At 35.7% G+C, this 20,028-nt stretch overlaps 1 protein-coding gene across 6 annotated transcripts in view; it reads left to right on the top strand.

Annotated features, from left to right (window-relative positions):
• AP3B1 (adaptor related protein complex 3 subunit beta 1) overlaps window positions 1–20,028 on the top strand; it is a 262,957-nt gene that overhangs the window by 128,041 nt on the left and 114,888 nt on the right. For all 6 annotated transcript variants that reach the window (XM_023257772.2, XM_011284118.4, XM_045062465.1 and 3 more), the window contains 3 exons: window positions 378–510; window positions 7,813–7,922; window positions 19,438–19,614. In XM_023257772.2, the coding sequence (XP_023113540.2) occupies window positions 378–510; window positions 7,813–7,922; window positions 19,438–19,614 (420 nt within the window). The remainder of the gene's footprint in view (window positions 1–377; window positions 511–7,812; window positions 7,923–19,437; window positions 19,615–20,028) is intronic.

The raw sequence follows: 20,028 nt of genomic DNA, 5'->3' as shown, positions 1-20,028 counted from the left end.
GATTCACAGATGCTGCTGGTTAAATGAACTGAAACCTCCAAAGAGAGAGTTCTCATCATCTCTTTCAACCTTGCACTTAAACTAATTGCTGTCTTTGGGTGACTGCTCCCCACTATCTGTTTTGGAATCACAAGCCTCTGTGGCCACAGGTGAATGAACCTGGCTTGAAAATGCGCCTCTTCTAAGGCACATTGTTTAAGTAAAAAACAAAATTTAATTAAGCTAAGTCATCATTTGGACCTCTTGCGCATATAAATGAGAATATTGTGTTATGTATTATAAAATTTTCATTTCTGACAAAGCTTAATACAATAGGGATCTTTTTGTTCACTTGTTAGTACCCTAAAGTATAAACTAATTGAAATGGTATTTTTTAGACCTATGTGAAAAGCCAGGATAAAGAATTTGCAGCAGCCACTATTCAAACTATAGGCAGATGTGCAACCAACATCTCAGAAGTCACAGACACATGCCTCAATGGCCTGGTATGTCTCTTGTCCAACAGAGATGGTAAGTTAACAATGTCATTTTACTTCAAGAAATTTATCCTTTGAATATTCTTGGCATGTTCTTCAAATTGTAACATTTTTTAACATCTCATTTTAGTGTTTCCTGTATGTCAATAGCATGGTCATGATGAAAGTAGCATTTTATCTTTGAAATACAAAGACCCACACACACTTCTTTGTCGTTGTTTTAGTAAATTAAATAATTAACTTGGAAACAGTGTTTGTTTCTCCTTAAACAAGAACTAAGAAAGTGTGTTTTATTTTATTTCTTCACAGTTTAATCACCTTCATTATACCCTTTCCACAAAGGTTCTGTTTTACTGCTTTTAATGACATAGAAGTCATATATAATATTGGTTCACCTGCAGAGGGTGCTAAAAGCAGGCAAATGACTATAGCATGGAGAAGTGGCTAGATCAAAAAAGTATGTTTATTGTGTATCTTCAAAGGTTTGTTCTAAAAATGCATCTAATAATTTCATATTCAGGATTAAACTTGATTTAACAGTCATTAGTTTGAAAGCACTTCATGTTGTTAAGTCAGACAACATGTAAACATATTGTAAAACTGGATAGGTGATAACCAGTAAAATGCATAATCTAGGTTTCATATTGTTCTGTGGTAAAATGTCAGTTATTTCTATGGTATGGCTTTAGAAAGTGAAGCCATTTGGAGAAAGAAATATTAGTCCCTTTCACCTTTATAATATATTTAGAGGATTTTTATTATGATTGTATATTTGATTAAAACAAGAGATTCTTTTTAAGAAAAGCTTAATTTTTTTTGTGTAAAATCATTGAAATTATTTGTGGAATTCTAAGTATAATTACATCATATTTAGACATAGCAAGCATATTGAAACATAAGAAGCTTGAATACATTTTATATTTATACTTTATTTATACTATTATGTATATTTTCATGACAATAATTCTGTTATCCCTAATTATCTATTCCTACATGTAGATCTCTTTAGAAAACTGTAACATTGTGATAAGTACTTCTAAGGATATTATTGAAGCAAAATTTAGCCCCGAGTAAGAGTGATTTTTTTTATTGTGAACATAAAATTATAAACCTTAATCCTGCAAACTCAAGATAATATGATGGGTAGAACATTTATCTACATGCAATATTAAAATTCTAAATAAGTGACAACAAAAATTATCAAGGAAATAGATTTTTAAAAAATATGACTGTAGAAGGTAACTAGAGGAGCTTAAGTTTTAAATGTCAGTCATTTTGTCCATTTCTACTTGTATTTTTTTTAATGTTTATTTTTGAGACACACAGAAAGAAGGAGTGTGCATGTAAATGGGAAAGGGAGACTGAGAATCCAAAGTGGCCTCGGAGCTCTCAGCCCAGACCCAGACATGAGGCTCAAACTCACAAACCGTGAGATCATGACCTGAGCCAAAGTCAGATGCTTAACCAACTGAGCCACCTGGGCGCCCCTTACATTTAATGATAGCATCCTTTTTGTCTCTGTTTCTTGTTTTTTTAATGTTTTCTTTATTTTTGAGAGAGAGAGAGAGCATGCGCAAGCAGGGGAGGGACAGAGAGGGAGAGTGACAGAGGATGTAAAGCGGGCTTTGTGCGGATGACAGCACCAAGCCTGATGTGGGGCTTGAGCTCACAAGCTGTGAGATCATGACCTGAGCCGAAGTGGGACACCCAATTGACTGAGCCACCGAGGTGCCCCTTTCTCAGTTTCTATGTCACACTTTAAGTGTGAGTTGAAAAACATGTTTTATTTCCTATATCTTAATAATGACTTTCTGTTTGGTTTTATGTAGTGCTTTTCTTGGGAAAGTATCTCCAGAACATTAAAGGTGATGAACCAAAGTTTTCCAGGGTAAATTATTCTTTTAAAATTTAGTTGCATATAAAAAGTACTACAAATTGTTTAGAATATTCATTGGTTCTTTTACATACAAAAGAATATTCAAGGTTTCTCAATTTTAGTTTTTGACCCTTTTTTCTCATGTGAAATTTGCAAATTGTGTATTTTAAAGCAATTATCTCTACTTCAGCTTTATAATATATTAAAATCTTGAACAATATTTTTTATTGACTTTAATTTAAAAGGTGAATATTCTATCTTTATAACACTTTGAAAGGAAAAATAGATTGTTTTATAATTAGATAATGGGGGACAAATATAATCTATGTTCACTCTTAAAGGTAGGAGGATTTACTAATTTAAACTCTCATATTTTAATGTTTAGACTTTTGTTTTTGGTAAATCAAAACTATCCTTACAACCATGGCTTTTTTCCTACAGTTTGAATATTAAGAAACTGAAATCATAGTGTCCTGATTCTGGTTACCTAATCATCATTAGCCTATAGTATCTGATTCTTTGATTATTTATTATATGAGCTACACTTTTGTAGTTTGGACACCTCAATAAAAGTAACTGGTAAAACAAATAAAGAGAATATTCATATTAAAATCAGTAGCATTAAAGAAAGTATTAGTATTTTTAACTTTATAGTGACCGTTCCTGACAATAGAGCCCCTTTTTTTCTCCTATTAAAAGATCTGCTTTTAGGAGTAGGTATCAAGAATGAGGCCTCAGTTTCTTTAAAATCTCTTAAGATCTTTTGAGGCTCTAAGGATCTGTGATTCTTGATTTTCTGTTAATTCAAATACCTCATCATCTCTTCAGATAACGTATCTTAAAACCATAGGTGCAACATTTCGGCTTGATTCTTTTTTGCCTATATTCAACATATTGTTTTTAGATGTGTAGATTTTTGTTTTCACTTTGTATTTTTTTATGTTACTTCTGTCTTCTTGACATGGAGAGGGCTTTTCAAGGCTGACTTGAAGCTTACCTAAAATAGTTCAGTATCACTAAGGTTAATTTGATAATTTCTCAAGGATCTTTATGAGAAATCTGCATTTCAGTTGGCTTAAGATAATTTAATTCTGTAAGTTAACTTTCTTTAGTTAATATTGCTAATACATTAGCAAAATTTGCTTGCCTAAATAACCTTACCATCTACTGTAAACTAAAAGGATTGGGGCAGAGGACTACTTTGTGTTTCATTTAGTTTTATATATTTCAGTAAACATTTATTGAAAACTTGAATCAGTTGGGGTATTTAGTAAATGTTGAATAGATGAATGAGGTACTCATTCAGCCTATAAAAGGTTCTTTCCTTTACAGAGTTAACAGTCTAATCGATGAAAACAGTAATATAAAAAACATGTATTACAGTCTTTTTGTATATTGCCCAGTTAGTCTGTGGTGAGCTATCTGCTTGTATGCAGAACTAGACTACCTGTGTTTGAATGTTAATGTTATCTTGAATAAATTACTCAATCTCCCTGTGCTTCAGATTCTTCATTTGCAAAATGAGTATCGTAGTAGACTATAGTAACCTGGAAGACCTGCTAAATGAAATAAGCCTGCCACAAAAAGCCAAATACTGAATGATTCCACTGGTGTGAGATACCTAAAATAGTCAAATTCATAGAATCAGAGAGTGGCATGGCAGTGCCAGGGGATGGAGGAAAAGGGAAATGGGCAATTACTAAACAGCAAACCTAATGTTTCAGTTAATTAAGCAAGTTGAATAAGCTCTAGAGATTTGCTGTGCAACATTGTACCTATAGTCAACAACAATGTATTGTACATTTTAAGGTTTGGTATGAGGGGCGGGGCACCTGGGTGGCTCAATCGGTTAAGCCTCTGACTTTGGCTCAGGTCATGATCTCACAGTCCGTGGGTTCGAGCCCCGTGTCTTGCTCTGTGCTGACCGCTCAGAGCCTGGAGCCTGCTTCAGATTCTGTGTCTCCCTCTTGTTCTGCCCCTCCCCTGCTAATGCTCTGTCTCTCTCTGTCTCTCAAAAATAATTAAACGTCAAAAAATAAATAAATAAAGTTTGGTACAAGGGTAGATCTCATGTTCACTATTCTTTTTTTTTTTATTTTTTTTTTAAATTTTTTTTTTCAATGTTTATTTTATTTTTGGGACAGAGAGAGACAGAGCATGAATGGGGGAGGGGCAGAGAGAGAGGGAGACACAGAATCGGAACCAGGCTCCAGGCTCCGAGCCATCAGCCCAGAGCCTGACGCGGGGCTCGAACTCACGGACCGCGAGATCGTGACCTGGCTGAAGTCGGACACTTAACCGACCGCGCCACCCAGGCGCCCCTCATGTTCACTATTCTTATCAAAATAAAATAAAATTAAAAAATAGTAGGTTGTACTTCTAGAGTAAGGGCCATTAAGTTTTGTTAAGGACAAGGAAGAAGCTTGGAAAGGTGAGAACACAGGATCATTTTGTGCTTTGGATAGAGCAGCACCACAGTCCTGGAATCTTTGAAAAACAGGAGATAGTATCAAGGAAAAGTATGGTGTGATTACAGGAAGGGATAAGAAGGCACATGGGGTAGGCAGAATCATGCCTCCCACACAGATGTCCGGGTCCTTATGCCCAGAACCTGTGAATATCCTTACCTTACCTGGCAGAAGGGACTTTGCCGAGATTAAGATTCTTGAGATGGAGGTCAAAAGGGTCCTCTTAAGGGAAGGAGGAAGGTCAACAAAGTCAGATATCAGAAGCAGAGATTGTAAGTGATGCCATTGCTGGAATGGGGCCTTGAGCCAAGGAATGCATACAGTCTGTGGAGGTTGGAAAAAGGCAAAAAATGGATTTTCTCCTAGAACCCACATAGAGATGGTCCTGTTGACACCTTGCTTTTAGCCCCATAAGGGCTAAACTGTTAACTCCTGACTCCGGAACTGTAAGATGCTAAATGTGTATTGTTTTAAGCCTTTAAGTTTGTGGTAATAGGAAAGTAATACAGCATGAAAGATAAATGATGCCAAATATATATTTCAACTGTGGCCAATCCTGCCTCTGCATGTGGATAATTAAAGTTATACAATATTTTTTTTTTAACGTTTATTTATTTTTGACACAGAGAGAGACAGAGCATGAACAGGGGAGGGGCAGAGAGAGAGGGAGACACAGAATCCGAAACAGGCTCCAGGCTCTGAGCTGTCAGCACAGAGCCCGACGCGGGGCTCGAACTCACGGAGTGTGAGATCATGACCTGAGCCGAAGTCGGTCGCTCAACCGACCAAACCACCCAGGCGCCCCTACAATATTTTTTCTTAATCTAGTTTTGCTATATTTTAAAAATATAAAATTTTATACTGTAGATTCTTAAAACCACATTTACTTATATTTTACTTTGCATCGTAATTACTTATATAACCATTTAAATTTTCTTACTTAGAATGTAAGTTTGAGAAGAGCAGGATCTTAATCTTTGTTTGTATCAAAGCTCAAAGCAGTGGTCTTTATAAAAGTAATAGCTGGGGGCGCCTGGGTGGCGCAGTCGGTTAAGCGTCCGACTTCAGCCAGGTCACGATCTCGCGGTCCGTGAGTTCGAGCCCCGCGTCAGGCTCTGGGCTGATGGCTCAGAGCCTGGAGCCTGTTTCCAATTCTGTGTCTCCCTCTCTCTCTGCCCCTCCCCCATTCATGCTCTGTCTCTCTCTGTCCCAAAAATAAATTTAAAAAACGTTGAGAAAAAAAAAAAAGTAATAGCTGTATGTAGTAACTTAGAATTTTGGGGTAAAATTGTACATTCGCGTTCTGAGTTTGAATTCTGGACAAAGTCATATAATTCTAGTCCATTTCTCTCTTCATCTTTAAAATAATGATAATAAGATACCTACCATGTGTTACCGTGAGTAGAGAAAGAAATACATCATTTTGTAAACTGAAGCATTGTATAAACACTGATTTATCATTCCACTGGAGAAATAGGTATTTATAGTTTGAAATATGTATATTTAATAATGATTAGAATGATAAAAATTTCACTTACATTCTTAAAGGGAGCTAGATAAGAAAATATATTTCAGAGAAAAGAATAAACACAAATCTTGGTATTTTCAGTATGATATTGAAATAAATCTTTGTAGTGTATGCCAAGGGAAGCTCTAATATCCATGAAGCCCTATTAATAAAAAATGTCAAAGTAATAAGTGAAGGCATTGTTGACTTATTTTTTTGGCATCAGTAGCGTTAATAATTGTTTATGCAACATTCATTCCATAAGTTCAGGTGCTCTGGCTAGTTCAACAACAATTCTCTGCCGGTGCCACCATAAATACAACTCTGGACCAGTGATTAGCCACTTAAGTTTGATAACTGAGTCTCAGAATCCGTTTGAGGATCTGCTTCCTTGGAGCCACTCCCACTGCCAATTATTATATTAGTAAGGCCCTGGCAAGAAACAGATGGCACACTTAAAAGGAACGATTGAAGAGAATTTAATGAAGGAACTACCTATAAGGTGTGGGCAGGATTAAGGGAAACCAAGAAGGTATGACGTAACACGCTGGAGCTAACAGGCTAGCAACGGTGGGAAGCCCCTTTATCAGATCTAGAATTGAAGGGAAGGGGTGTGAGGAGTGGGACCAGACTCAGCAGGAGAGAGCCACTCCCAGGAACTGAAACTCTCCGAAGAGGAATGCATGCACTGCCAAGGGAGGCCTTGCAGTAGAGAGAGCGAGGATAGCAAATACGCTCTCCTTCTGCCCTTGATCTCCTGCTGGTGCTTCCTATTAGCTAAACACGCCTGGAAGCCAGGGGTAAGGGAGTCTGGTTGATGCAGTCCACAGAGGTCAACCTCTGTGGGCACAGAGTAGGTCACGAAAGGCAGACAGTGGATTCATGCAACAAATGGAGACATTCCAGTGCACAAACCTACTCTTTCTGGCTTTGAAGTCTGTTATTTCTATAGTAACACCTTTCTTACTACTGATGATCCTTACTACTCACTTGTTTGGACAGACCACTTAAGGAATTTTTGTTTTTAGTTTGCTGTTTTCTTTAGAATTGGAAAAAAGTAACTTAGATTGTAGGTGTTTGATTACCACTTTATAATTGATAGGAATCAAAGAACTGTATAACTACTTAATTACCACACTGTGGTAGAAATCAAGTATTTGAAAGCTATAGTTAAAAACCAGACACTTGAACATTATGGTGTGTAGCAAAATTGAACCTCACTTTCCTTTTTTGACTCAAAGAGGCAGGTATTGAAAAGGGGTATCAGAAGCTAGGAGGCAACAGCAGAGATTAGAAATTTAAGTGTACTCTTCTGCTTAAAACAGTGTGAACCCCCAAAATTTGGAAATTTATTCCTGGTTATAGTTTTCACCTCGTCATTAAGACACGTATAATATTTTGTTAATTTAATTTACATTTGACCAAGAATATTGCATTTGAATTGCATTACACGTATGTAATATGAATGATCTCTGTCTTTTTCAGAAATAGTTGTTGCTGAAAGTGTGGTTGTTATTAAGAAATTACTGCAAATGCAACCTGCACAACATGGTGAAATTATTAAACATATGGCTAAACTCTTGGACAGTATCACTGTGAGTACCAGTTAAGAGATCTTTCCTGAATTTTAACTAGATATTTGTCAGTAAATTATAGTGTTAAAATAAATGGACATCTTAATGTATAGTGGCTAAGAAACCTTAACTATCTGGATTCACATCCTGCTTCTAAGATTTGACACTGTTGTGGATGGGAATTACAAATCTGAAAAAGGGGAAGGATGCAATAAATGCTGTAGTGTTAGATTGGAATTGGAGATAGCAGTGTGAACTTGATAGGTTTTTATATTCTAGATGTATGTGAGTGTTTAAATGCATGTGTGTATGTGTCTACACACGTTTATATGTATAGATATGAATGCATATATTGGGTATACAAACATCTATTTCTTAAGTCGTCCTTTGAGAGGGCCTACATGCATAATACTCGAATACAAATGAGCACAGCTAGTGCCCAGATCTTGTTTTGTTTTTTGAATTGAGATACAATTTTATATCATAAAATTCACTCTTATATAATTTAGTGGGTTTTGGTATATTCATAAGATGGTGCAGTCATCACTCCTGTGTAATTCCAGTGTGTTTTCGTCATTCTAATAAAAGAATCCCATGGAAATACAAATCAAAACCACAGTGAGATACCACCTTATTACACCTGTCAGAATGGCTAACATTAACAACTCAGGCAACAACAGATGTTGGTGAGGATGCAGAGAAAGAGGATCTCTTTTGTATTGTTGGTGGGAATGCAAGCTGGTGCAGCCACTCTGGAAAACAGTATGGAGGTTCCTCAAAAAACTAAAAATAGAACTACCCTACAACCCAGCAACTGCACTATTAGGCATTAATCCACGGGATACAGATGTGCTGTTTCGAAGGGACACATGCCACCCCCATGTTTATAGCAGCACTATCAACAATAGCCAAAGTATGGAAAGAGCCCAAATGTCCATTGATGGATGGATGGATAAAGAAGATGGTGTGTGTGTGTGTGTGTGTGTGTGTGTGTATACATATATATATATATATACATATATATATATATATACATATATATATACATATATATGTATATACATATATATATACATATATATATATATATGTATACACACACACACACACACACACACACACAATGGAGTATTACTTGGTAATCAAAAAGAATGAAATCTTGCCATTTGCAACTACATGGATGGAACTGGAGGGTATTATGCTAAGTGAAATTAGTCAGAGAAAGACAAAAATCATATGACTTCACTCATATGAGGACTTTGAAACAAAACAGATGAACATAAGGGAAGGGGAACAAAAATAATATAAAAACAGGGAGGGGGACAAAACAGAAGAGACTCATAAATATGGAAAACAAACTGAGAGTTGCTGGAGGGGTTGTGGGAGGGGGGATGGGCTAAATTATGGCCAAGGGGCATTAAGGAATCTACTCCTGAAATCACTGTTGCACTATATGCTAACTAATTTGGATGTAAATTTTAAAAAATAAAAAAAATAGTAATAAAAAAAGATTCCCATGGCTCAAACTCCTGATTCTCCCTTTACTCCAGCTCTTGACAAAGTAATCTACTTTGTCTCTATGGATTTGCTTATTCTGGATATTTCATATAAATGGAATCATATATCAAGTGGCCTTTTGTGTCTAGCTTCTTTAACTTAGCATATTTTCAAGGTTTGTGCATGTTCTAGAATGTAGTACTGCATTCCTTTTTTATGGTAGACCTTGGTTTTTAAATTCCATTCACCACTCAAAGGAAACCAGGGCTGCTTAGAGAAATGACTGGTTTCAGAACTAGGGCAAGGGAAGAGCAAGATGATCTTGGAACATATTGTTGGGCTTTAAAAAGCAAGGAAATGCTCACAGAATGATAGAGATATGTCAAAAAGACAAAGAGCCAGCTGGAAGGGGTTCTCACTGGTCAATTTGAACAACAAAATAAACTACAGTAAAAGAATTATGGCCTATTGAATAGGGTAAGACTCTCTTGAGTCCACACTGGAATGAATGAATGAATGAATGAATGAGAGAAAGGGAAGCTCTTTCTTACAATGCAAAACAACTAATAAATATGAAAGGCATGATGGAATTGGAATATCACCATTTGCAAGCTATCACAAGAATAATTGATTCAGGTAGGAATCATCAAGCAATGCTAAAAACTAGGGGGTGAAAGTTTGAGTAGTAAGAGGATATCTGTACAGTCTCAAAGTATACCTTCATAAGATACTTCATTATGAAGCATAAGTTAATGACTTTTGACTTTCACAATGAAGAAACCTGACAGGTGCTGCATGAACCAAATGAACATAGTTAACATTGCCAGCAATGGGATCAAATACCTTCTGATATGACCTACTGAATAGAACTCAGCTTCAGGTCTGTTGCATTTCTGCCAAAAATGAATAACTTGGATACAATCAAGAGGAAACATGAGACAAACTCAGATGAAGGTATACTACAAAATAACTGGCTTGCACTCATTAAAAATGCCAGTATCATGAAATATAAAGAAAAAGGACCTTTTTCACATTAAAAGAGATTAAGAGGATATGACAACTTAATGCTACACATATTTTTAATTTTCTTTTGCTATAAGGGACTTGGTAGGGAAAAATGGAAAAATTTCAATAAGATCTGTAGATTAGATAAGAGTATTGGTTCACTTTTTAAATTACTAATTTTTAAATCATTTTACTGTAGTAATGTAAGAGCATTCCTTTTATTATGAAGTTTGCACCGAAGTATTTTGGTGTTTAAGGGCAAGTCTACAACTTGTTATCAATTTAGAAAACAAAATATCTGTGTATGTATGGAAAAGTAAAGCAAATATATAGTAAGCTGATAACATTTGGGGAATCTGTGTGAAGAGTACTCAAAACCTCGTTCATTTTTCTTCCAAGTTTTCTATAAATCATAAAATTGTACTTAAAGAATTAAAACCAAATATTAATCTTGGCTCCACCACTTACCATCTCTGTGTTTTTCCATTAAAACTTCTATACTTTAACCATCTGTGAAATGATAGTGGAAAAAAAAAGACAACCTCTCATATTTTATAAATATTATATTAGTTAATATATGTAAAGCTCTTAAGGATGTTTCTGGCACATAGGTACTACATAAGTGTCTGCTGTCATTATTATTAGGTCTTATTTCATTCCCTTCTACCTTTAAAACTGAAGGTTTTTTTGAAGAATTACTTGAAAAGAATTTTATTTCCTGATCTAAAACTCACTCCTCAGTGTGTCACAGTCTGATTTTGCCTCCCCACTAGTCCACTAATACTGCCTTTGCCAGGGTCACTCACTGTTTTCTTATTAAACCCAGTGGATAATTTGCTGTTCATGTGTCTTTCATGATCTTTTGTTAACATTTGACTTCATATACTGCTTCTTCCCTTTTGAAACATTGTCCATGGCTTCTGTCTGGTTTTTCTTCAAACTCTCCTCCATTGTGTCCCTTCATTGTTGGTTAAAGTTAAAAACTAATGTTCTGTAACTAACGGAGTTGTAGTTTGGGGGAAATGTATTATTTTTTTCTTTGAAGTTGGGGTGATACGTACTCTGATGTTCTTAAGAGGGGTCATATTTGTGTGGTTCAAGGCAAGTTTTGGAGCCTATCAGGACCAATTTTTAATATCTCTGGTGGTGAAATTTTCTTTCCCCTCAAGGTATTAGTAAAGCTTGCAAGGCAGTTATATAATTATTTTAAAGCTAAGAGTAAGACTCACAGAAATGTGTTAGCATCTGAGCTCCCACCACATTTCTCACCAGAGAGTGCCTTTGTCTTTGTATCTACTCTTAATATTGATTCCAGTTATCAAAGCCAGGACTTCTCATAGATTGTGTATGAGAGGTGTAGGGGTTAAGAGAGTAGCTTTGATATTTGCAAATTTAAGAAGCTTAAAATCATAGCAGCTGTCTTTTCTGACCACAGTGGTATGAAGCTAGAAATAAAAAATAAGAGGAAGGTGAAAAGATCTACAAATATATGGAAACTAAACAGCACACTTTGAAACAACCATTGAGTCAAAGAGGAAATCAGAAGGAAAAAATTATCTTGAAACAAGTAAAAATGAAAATACAATGTATCAAATATGGTATGCAGCAAAAGTGGTTTGAAACTTTATAGCAATTGTAGAGGAAAGATTATACCAATGAACACACATATTAAGAAATCAGATCTCTGGGAATGCAAGCTGGTGCAGCCACTCTGGAAAACACTGTGGAGGTTCCCCCAAAAAAACTAAAAATAGAACTACCCTACAACCCAGCAACTGCACTACTAGGCATTTATCCACAGGATACAGATGTGCTGTTTCAAAGGGACACATGCACCCCCATGTTTATAGCAGCACTATCAACAATAGCCAAAGTATGGAAGGAGCCCAAATGTCCATCGATGGATGGATGGATGGATGGATAAAGAAGATGTGATACACACACACACACACACACACACACACACACACACACACACACACAATGGAGTATTACTCGGTAATCAAAAAGAATGAAATCTTGGGGCGCCTGGGTGGCGCAGTCGGTTAAGCGTCCGACTTCAGCCAGGTCACGATCTCGCGGTCCGTGAGTTCAAGCCCCGCGTCAGGCTCTGGGCTGATGGCTCAGAGCCTGGAGCCTGTTTCCGATTCTGTGTCTCCCTCTCTCTCTGCCCCTCCCCCGTTCATGCTCTGTCTCTCTCTGTCCCAAAAATAAATAAATGTTGAAAAAAAAATTAAAAAAAAAAAAAGAATGAAATCTTGCCATTTGCAACTACATGGATGGAACTGGAGGGTATTATGCTAAGTGAAATTAGTCAGAGAAAGACAAAAATCATATGACTTCACTCATATGAGGACTTTGAAACAAAACAGATGAACGTAAGGGAAGGGAAACAAAAATAATATAAAAACAGGGAGGGGGACAAAACAGAAGAGACATAACTATGGAGAACAAACTGAGGGTTTCGGGAGGGCTTATGGGAGGGGGATGGCCTAAATGGGTAAGGGGCACTAAGGAATCTACTCCTGAAATCATTGTTGCACTATATGCTAACTAATTTGGATGTAAATTTTAAAAAATAAAATTAAAAAGAATAAAGGAAAAAAAAGAAGATAAAACTTCCAAAAGTGGTTAAAACCTAAAAAAAAAGAAAAAAGAAAGAAAGCAGATCTCAAAAAACAACCTACTTTACATCTCAAAGAACTAGAAAAAGAACAAAATAAACCCCAAAGCTCACGGAAGAAAGAAAATAAGAAGGATCACAGCAGAAATAAGTGAAATAGAGACCAGAAAAATAATAGAAAGGATCAGTAAAACCAAGAGCTGATTCTTTGAAAAGATATGAAAAAAGGTTAAGAAACAGCAAGTAAGGATTCTACAAGAAAAGAAAGCTATCGATTAATATCCATGATAAATATAGATGAAAAATTACAACAAAATATTAGCACCTTGAATTCAAGAACACATTTTAAAAAATTTTTTTAATGTTTATTTTTGAGAGACAGTGTGAATGGGGGAGGGGCAGAGAGAGAGAGGGAGACACTTAATCTGAAGCAGGCTCCAGGTTCTGAGCCATCAGCACAGAGACCGATGCGGGGCTCAAACTCAAGAAATACAAGATCATGACCTGAGCCGAAGTCAGACACTCAACTGACTGAGCCACCCAGGCGCTCCAAGAACACATCAAAAGGATTATACGTCATGACCAAATGGGATTTATCCCTAGGATGCAAAACTGGTTTCATACATGCAAAGCAATTGATATATCACAGCAATAAGGTGAAAGATAAAAAGCTCATAAAAACCTTTAACATACTGGTTGTAGAAGGAACATACCTCAACATAATAAAGGCCACATATGACAAACCTACATCTAGCCTATAAGGGAGCCATTGTACACTGTGGCCAAAGGACATGGCCAAAGGGGGAATACTTCGTTTGATGAATGAGTAAATGAGGCCCACTGATGTGAAGTTATCTGTCTCCATGATATACATGATCAGTCTAGGACCAGAACCAGTCTTCTTATTTTGCTGGCTGGTATTTTTCCTAGTATAGTACACTTGTTTTGTCTCTGCCCAATGGCTATGGTGAACTGTGGATTCCAGGTTTTGTTTGGACTTCTGGTCTTAGTTCTACCACTGACGAACTGTAAGATGTTGGGCAAGTTTCTTAACTCCTTTGTGCCCTGTTTCCTCGTATATCAAGTGGGAATAATGGTACATCTTGCCATTATTATGATAACAGACTGAGAAAACAGGTAAAGTCTTAGATTTATGTATGTATGTATGTTTAATTTTATTTTTTAATTTACATCCAAATTAGTTATCATATAGCGCAACAATGATTTCAGGAGTAGATTCCTTAATGCCCCTTAGCCATTTAGCCCATCCCCCCTCCCACAACCCCTCCAGTAACCCTCTGTTCTCCATATTTGTCTCTTATGTTTTGTCCTCCTCCCTGTTTTTATATTATTTTTGCTTCCCTTCCCTTATGTTCATCTGCTCTGTGTCTTAAAGTCCTCATATGAGTGAAGTCATATGATATTTGTCTTTCTCTAATTTCGCTTAGCCTAATATCCTCCAGTTCCATCTGTGTAGTTGCAAATGGCAAGATTTCATTCTTTTTGATTGCTGAGTAATACTCCATTATATATATATACCACATCTTCTTTGTCCATTTATCCATCAATGGACATTTGGGCTCTTTCCATACTTTGGCTATGGTTGATAGCGCTGCTATAAACATGGGGGTGTATGTGTCCCTTCGAAACAGCACACCTGTATTCCTTGGATACATGCCTAGTAGTGCAATTGCTGGGTCGTAGGGGAGTTCTATTTTTAGTTTTTTGAGTAACCTCCGTAGTGTTTTCCAGAGTGGCTGCATCAGCTTGCATTGCTACCAACAATGCGAAAGAGATCCTCTTTCTCCGCATCCTTGCCAACATCTGTTGTTGCCTGAATTGTTAATGTTAGCCATTCTGACAGGTGTAAGGTGGTATATCTCATTGTGGTTTTGATTCGTATTTCCCTGATGATGAATGGTGTTGAGCATTTTTTCATGTTTCAGTTGGCCATCTGGATGTCTTCTTTGGAGAAGTGTCTATTCATGTCTTTTGCCCATTTCTTCACTGGATTATTTGTTTTTTGGGTGTTGAGTTCGATAAGTTCTTTACAGATTTTGGATTCTAATTCTGTATCTGATAGTTAGTTTGCAAATATTCTCCCATTCTGTTGGTTGCCTTTTAGTTTTGCTGATTGTTTCCTTCACTGTGCAGAAGCTTTTTATTTTGATGAGGTCCCAATAGTTCATTTTTACTTTTGTTTCCCTTGCCTCTGGAGATGTGTTGAATAAGAAGTTGCTGTGGCAAGATCAAAGAGGTTTTTGCCTGCTTTCTCCTCAAGGATTTTGATGGCTTCCTGTGTTACATTTAGGTCTTTCATCCATTTTGAGTTTATTTTTGTGTATGGTGTAAGAGAGTGGTCCAGGTTCATTCTTCTGTGTGTCAGTGTCCAGTTTTCCCAGCACCACTTGCTGAAGAGGCTGTCTTTATTCCATTGGATATTCTTTCCTGCTTTGTCAAAGATTAGTTGGCCATACATTTGTGGGTCCATTTCTGGGTTCTCTGTTTTGTTCCATTGATCTGAGTGTCTGTTTTTGTGCCAGAAAACAGGTAAAGTCTTAAAAATAGTGCAGACGCATGGTGAGAACTCAGTAGATGTTGGCTATGTAATTTTTTTAAAAAAGAAACTTGGATTTTGTTCTATTCAAGACTTAGATCCCATTTGCTATTTATTAAGTGACATAGCTAAACACATGAACACTAAAATTTAAATTAATTCTACTTTTAAATTCAAATTGAATAAGATATAGATCTGTAGTGCAGTCAACTTATATATTCTGATTGTGAATATTTTATTCTTTGGAATATCCTTTGTGTGTATTAAATACTGCTTTTGGAGCAAAGTCCTTCCAGAATAAAATGCATACTACGTGAAGATTGTTGAACCAGGGTTACACATAGTATTTAATGGGACAGATGAGTTAATATCATAAAAGAATAATTAAAAGATGTTATTTTGTGAAGACTACTGAGTAATTTTGAAATAGTACTTTATGTACTCAGTGCCCTGGTGCCTCACTGAATGCCTGCCATGTCACAAGGTAACTACATTTGCCCTGCTGCCCCAACTTAATTCATACTAAAGTATTAATGCCTACTGAGTCCTGATACAGATTATTGGATCTCATTTGCTATTTGTCTGCAGTTTGTTTAGATATCTACTGATTTTGCCTTTGACAAATTTAGATACATAAAATTGATGTTTTTGCAGGATTTATTTTACACTGTTGTATTGTGCAGTGGCTAGAGTCGAAACACAATAGCTTTTAAATTGAACTGCTTACAAAGTGATCTGTAAAATCATTCTAGATGCCTTTCTGTAACTGCTGTGGTCAGCTAGGAATCATTATTTGTTTTTGCAGCTAAGTTACTGGGTTAAAATGGCAGTGGAAACTGCCTTTTCGTAGAAGGTTTAAAAAGTGCACTTAAGCACTTGTTCAGGGCATTCAGAATAAAGAATCAAAGTCATTTACAATCCAGCTTGTCTTTGAAATATTGAAAAAGCAGAGGTTAATAATCAGAGCATTTGTGTGAATGTATTATCAGTTTGGTTTTAGTTCAGTGTCCTGTTTATTCTGTGGTTGAGAAGACCATGGAGAACAAAAAGTGACTAATTTTCTATCTTGCTCTTTTTTTGGTTGCTTTAAATCTTTGAAAGACCATTGATACTATGATACATACATGAATCATAGTATCGGTGATGTACGAATGAGAGTTCTGGAACATAACTGGAAGAGAAAGATATGACTGGAATCTGAAAATCTTATGATTCTGATTCCAGCCAAATGCACAAAAACAGTGTGTTTGTTGATTTCCTAAGCTTTTAAAAAAAATTGCCATCACCAAAAATTTGGAATAAATACATTTATATTGATATTATTTCTTGTTGTGGAAAAGTTTTCAAAGTTTTTTATGTTTCCTTGGAAATTTTATTACCTTAATTCTGGAACCTCTGACTATTACCCTGCCCTCTAACACCACCATCTTGAGATTTTCATTGTGGGCATTAGAATGTATTGATTTTCATTTTTTTCCAAAGAGTTGTGTTTTAAATTATGCATTATTAATGTTTACAGCGTTTAAATATTATTTTAATCTTAGTATATTAATGAATAGGAATATACAGAATCTCTTAAAACTTTTGGGATTGTCTTTTTAATTGCAAAAAACAATTGTAACTGCGTTACCAGAAGAAAATTACTTAAAGTGGGGTAGTAGGTTGGAATATGTCCTAGAATTCTAATTTTTATACCAGCAATGTATAATAAAATATTTAAGAAAAGTAAATCTAGCATAACCGAAATCTGAATTTGCACATATATTCTTATTTAGAGGTACCTGTCATCAAAGCAGGCAACTTGAATTGCTTCATACCAGAAAATTGAATGTACCACTCAATTACTGTTCTTTAGCCCAATTTAAAATAATAGATTGGGAGTAAGGTCTTAATGCAGTGTAACCTTTGGAACATTAGAAATAGCCTCTTTCTTTCTAGAAATCAGTGTACAGTAAGGATATCACTTTTGTCATACTTCATGAATAGATTTGTAATAGCATTTCTTTTATACTTATTATTTATTCTTGGTACTTAAACTTCTTACATGAGTATTGTGATTTCATCTTTTTTACTAAACTTATTCTAATATTAATTTCAAGATAATGCTATTATTGTCATAGTATTTGAAAATATACACTTTGATTTTAAAGCTTTTGGATGACCTTATTTCCCTTCTGGCGAAATACCCAACTTAGGAATGTTTTAATAATTTTATACTATTTCATAAAATGGATGTTTTGGAAGAATTTGAGATGGTGGATATTGTGATAAAATTTAAGTTGTGCAAAGGTCTGTATTCTCACTTTCTTCTTTAATGGTTGTGCCCTGTACAGCTGTGAAACTATAGTGAAAATATTAGGACTTCATTTGAGGAATTGGATTTCATAGGACGAGTATTATCTCTCCTTGTGATGCTACCTCTTAATGATAGTCATTGGCTCTTTCATTTATTATAAACAAATTTTCTGTACTAGGTGAAAATGTTCACAGAAACTAATTTACATACCCCTTCAAATCTCTTTTAGAGTAAGGGAGGATACATATAAACAAATAGTAATAAAACTAATTTGCATACTCTAAAATGTTGGTCTTAATGGTACTGATGGAAGGTTTCCAATTTGTACTAAAACAGTTTTTTTAAGAAACAAATTATATTGAAATGTACTTTATTAAAAAAAATACAATGCCAAAGTGCAACATTGGACAAATTTATCTTCTCCCTAATAGACCAGGATTCATGATTTTATAAGCAGACCTTGATGATCTCGTCAGTTTTATATATTCCCAGGGTTGTGGATGCAGATACTTAGAGGACAAGAGCAGCTTTGATTTAGAATCATAGTCTTTAATGAATGTATTCCTTTTTCTCTGTTAACCATTGGATTCTCAAAACATGGTTTGCAGACCACTTATCTCAGAAATTATCTATGATGCCTCATAAAATGTGGATTCCTGAGCCCCACAACAAAACTGTTATTTTGGACCTGGTACTAAATCCCTGTAGTTTTAATAAGAACTCAAGATGATTTTTATGGGCCTTGAGGTTTATTATTTATTAATAAGTGCCCTGGAGCAGAGGTCAGCAAACCTTTTCTGTAAGTTGCTAGATAGTATATTCAGCTTTATGGTTTTTGTTGTGACAACAGTTGACACCCGAGCAATGCAGGGGTTAGGGGTGCCGACCCCACCCTCCTACAGTCAAAAATCCAGATTTAACTTTTGACTCCTCCGGAATTTAACTGCTAATTGCCACTATTGACCGAAAACCTTACCGATAACATAAACAGTTGATTAACACATATTTTTTTTTGTTACATGTATTATACACTGAATTCTTACAATAAAATAAGCTAGAGAAAAAATGTTATTATGAAGATCATAATGAAAAGAAAATACATTTACAGCACTATACTGTGTTTATTGAAATAAAAATCTGCATATAAGTGGACCCTCCTCAGTGCAAACCTGTATTGTTCAGAGGTCAATTGTGCTTACCTCTGCTATTGTAGTGCAAAAGCTACACCAATAATACATAAACAAATGGGCATGGGTAGCCAACTTTGGCCCAAGAACTTGCACATCGCTGACGGAATCAAGCCTCTAGACCAATGATTTTTTTTTTTTCTCCATTAATCTTTTCTAAGGCATTATCTCTAAAAGCACCTTTAATGATATTTTCCTGGGTGTTTATTTTTTGATAACTGAAGAAAATCCATAACTGAAAGGGCACTTCCTAGATATTCATTACATGAATGGATGCAAAACCTTTATAATATTTAAAACCTTTTCTATGTTAACATTAAGGAGCGTATGATTATCTTATTTGTAACTATATAATCTGCTTTTAATATTAGGTTCCTGTGGCTAGAGCAAGTATTCTTTGGCTAATTGGAGAAAATTGTGAACGAGTTCCTAAAATTGCCCCTGATGTTTTGAGGAAGATGGCTAAAGGCTTCACTAGTGAAGATGATCTAGTAAAATTGCAGATTTTAAATTTGGGAGCAAAATTGTATTTAACCAACTCTAAACAGGTAAGAGTCTAAACCTTAGTCTACCTAAGTGATACTTTCTTCTTTAATTTGATGAAGCACCCAAGGTCTATTCATGCATTAGTGTGTTCATTCCACAATTACTAGGTGTCTGTTTCTGTAAGGTTCTATGTTAGAAGGTAGTGGTGCAGAGAGATGACATTCTAGTCAAGGGAAAAGGCGAGAAAAACAGCTAAACGATGAAATAGGTGTGGTAAGTGCTGTAATAGAGGTGTTAAGATATGGTGGAACTCCAGAGGAGAAAGTTATTGCAAGTCAGAAGTGGAAGGAGGTAAGAGATAAGAGAACGTTTTGTGAAGGATAAGATTCTTGACTAAGGACTTACAAGGAGTGATTTGCCATATAGAATGAGAAGGGCGGTGAGAGTCATGAAACAGCTTTGCTGCAAGTTTCTTG

This window comes from Felis catus, chromosome A1 (assembly GCF_018350175.1).
Source record: "Felis catus isolate Fca126 chromosome A1, F.catus_Fca126_mat1.0, whole genome shotgun sequence".
Classification (NCBI taxonomy): Eukaryota; Metazoa; Chordata; class Mammalia; order Carnivora; family Felidae; genus Felis; species Felis catus.
This window is presented reverse-complemented; position numbering and strand designations above follow the sequence as displayed.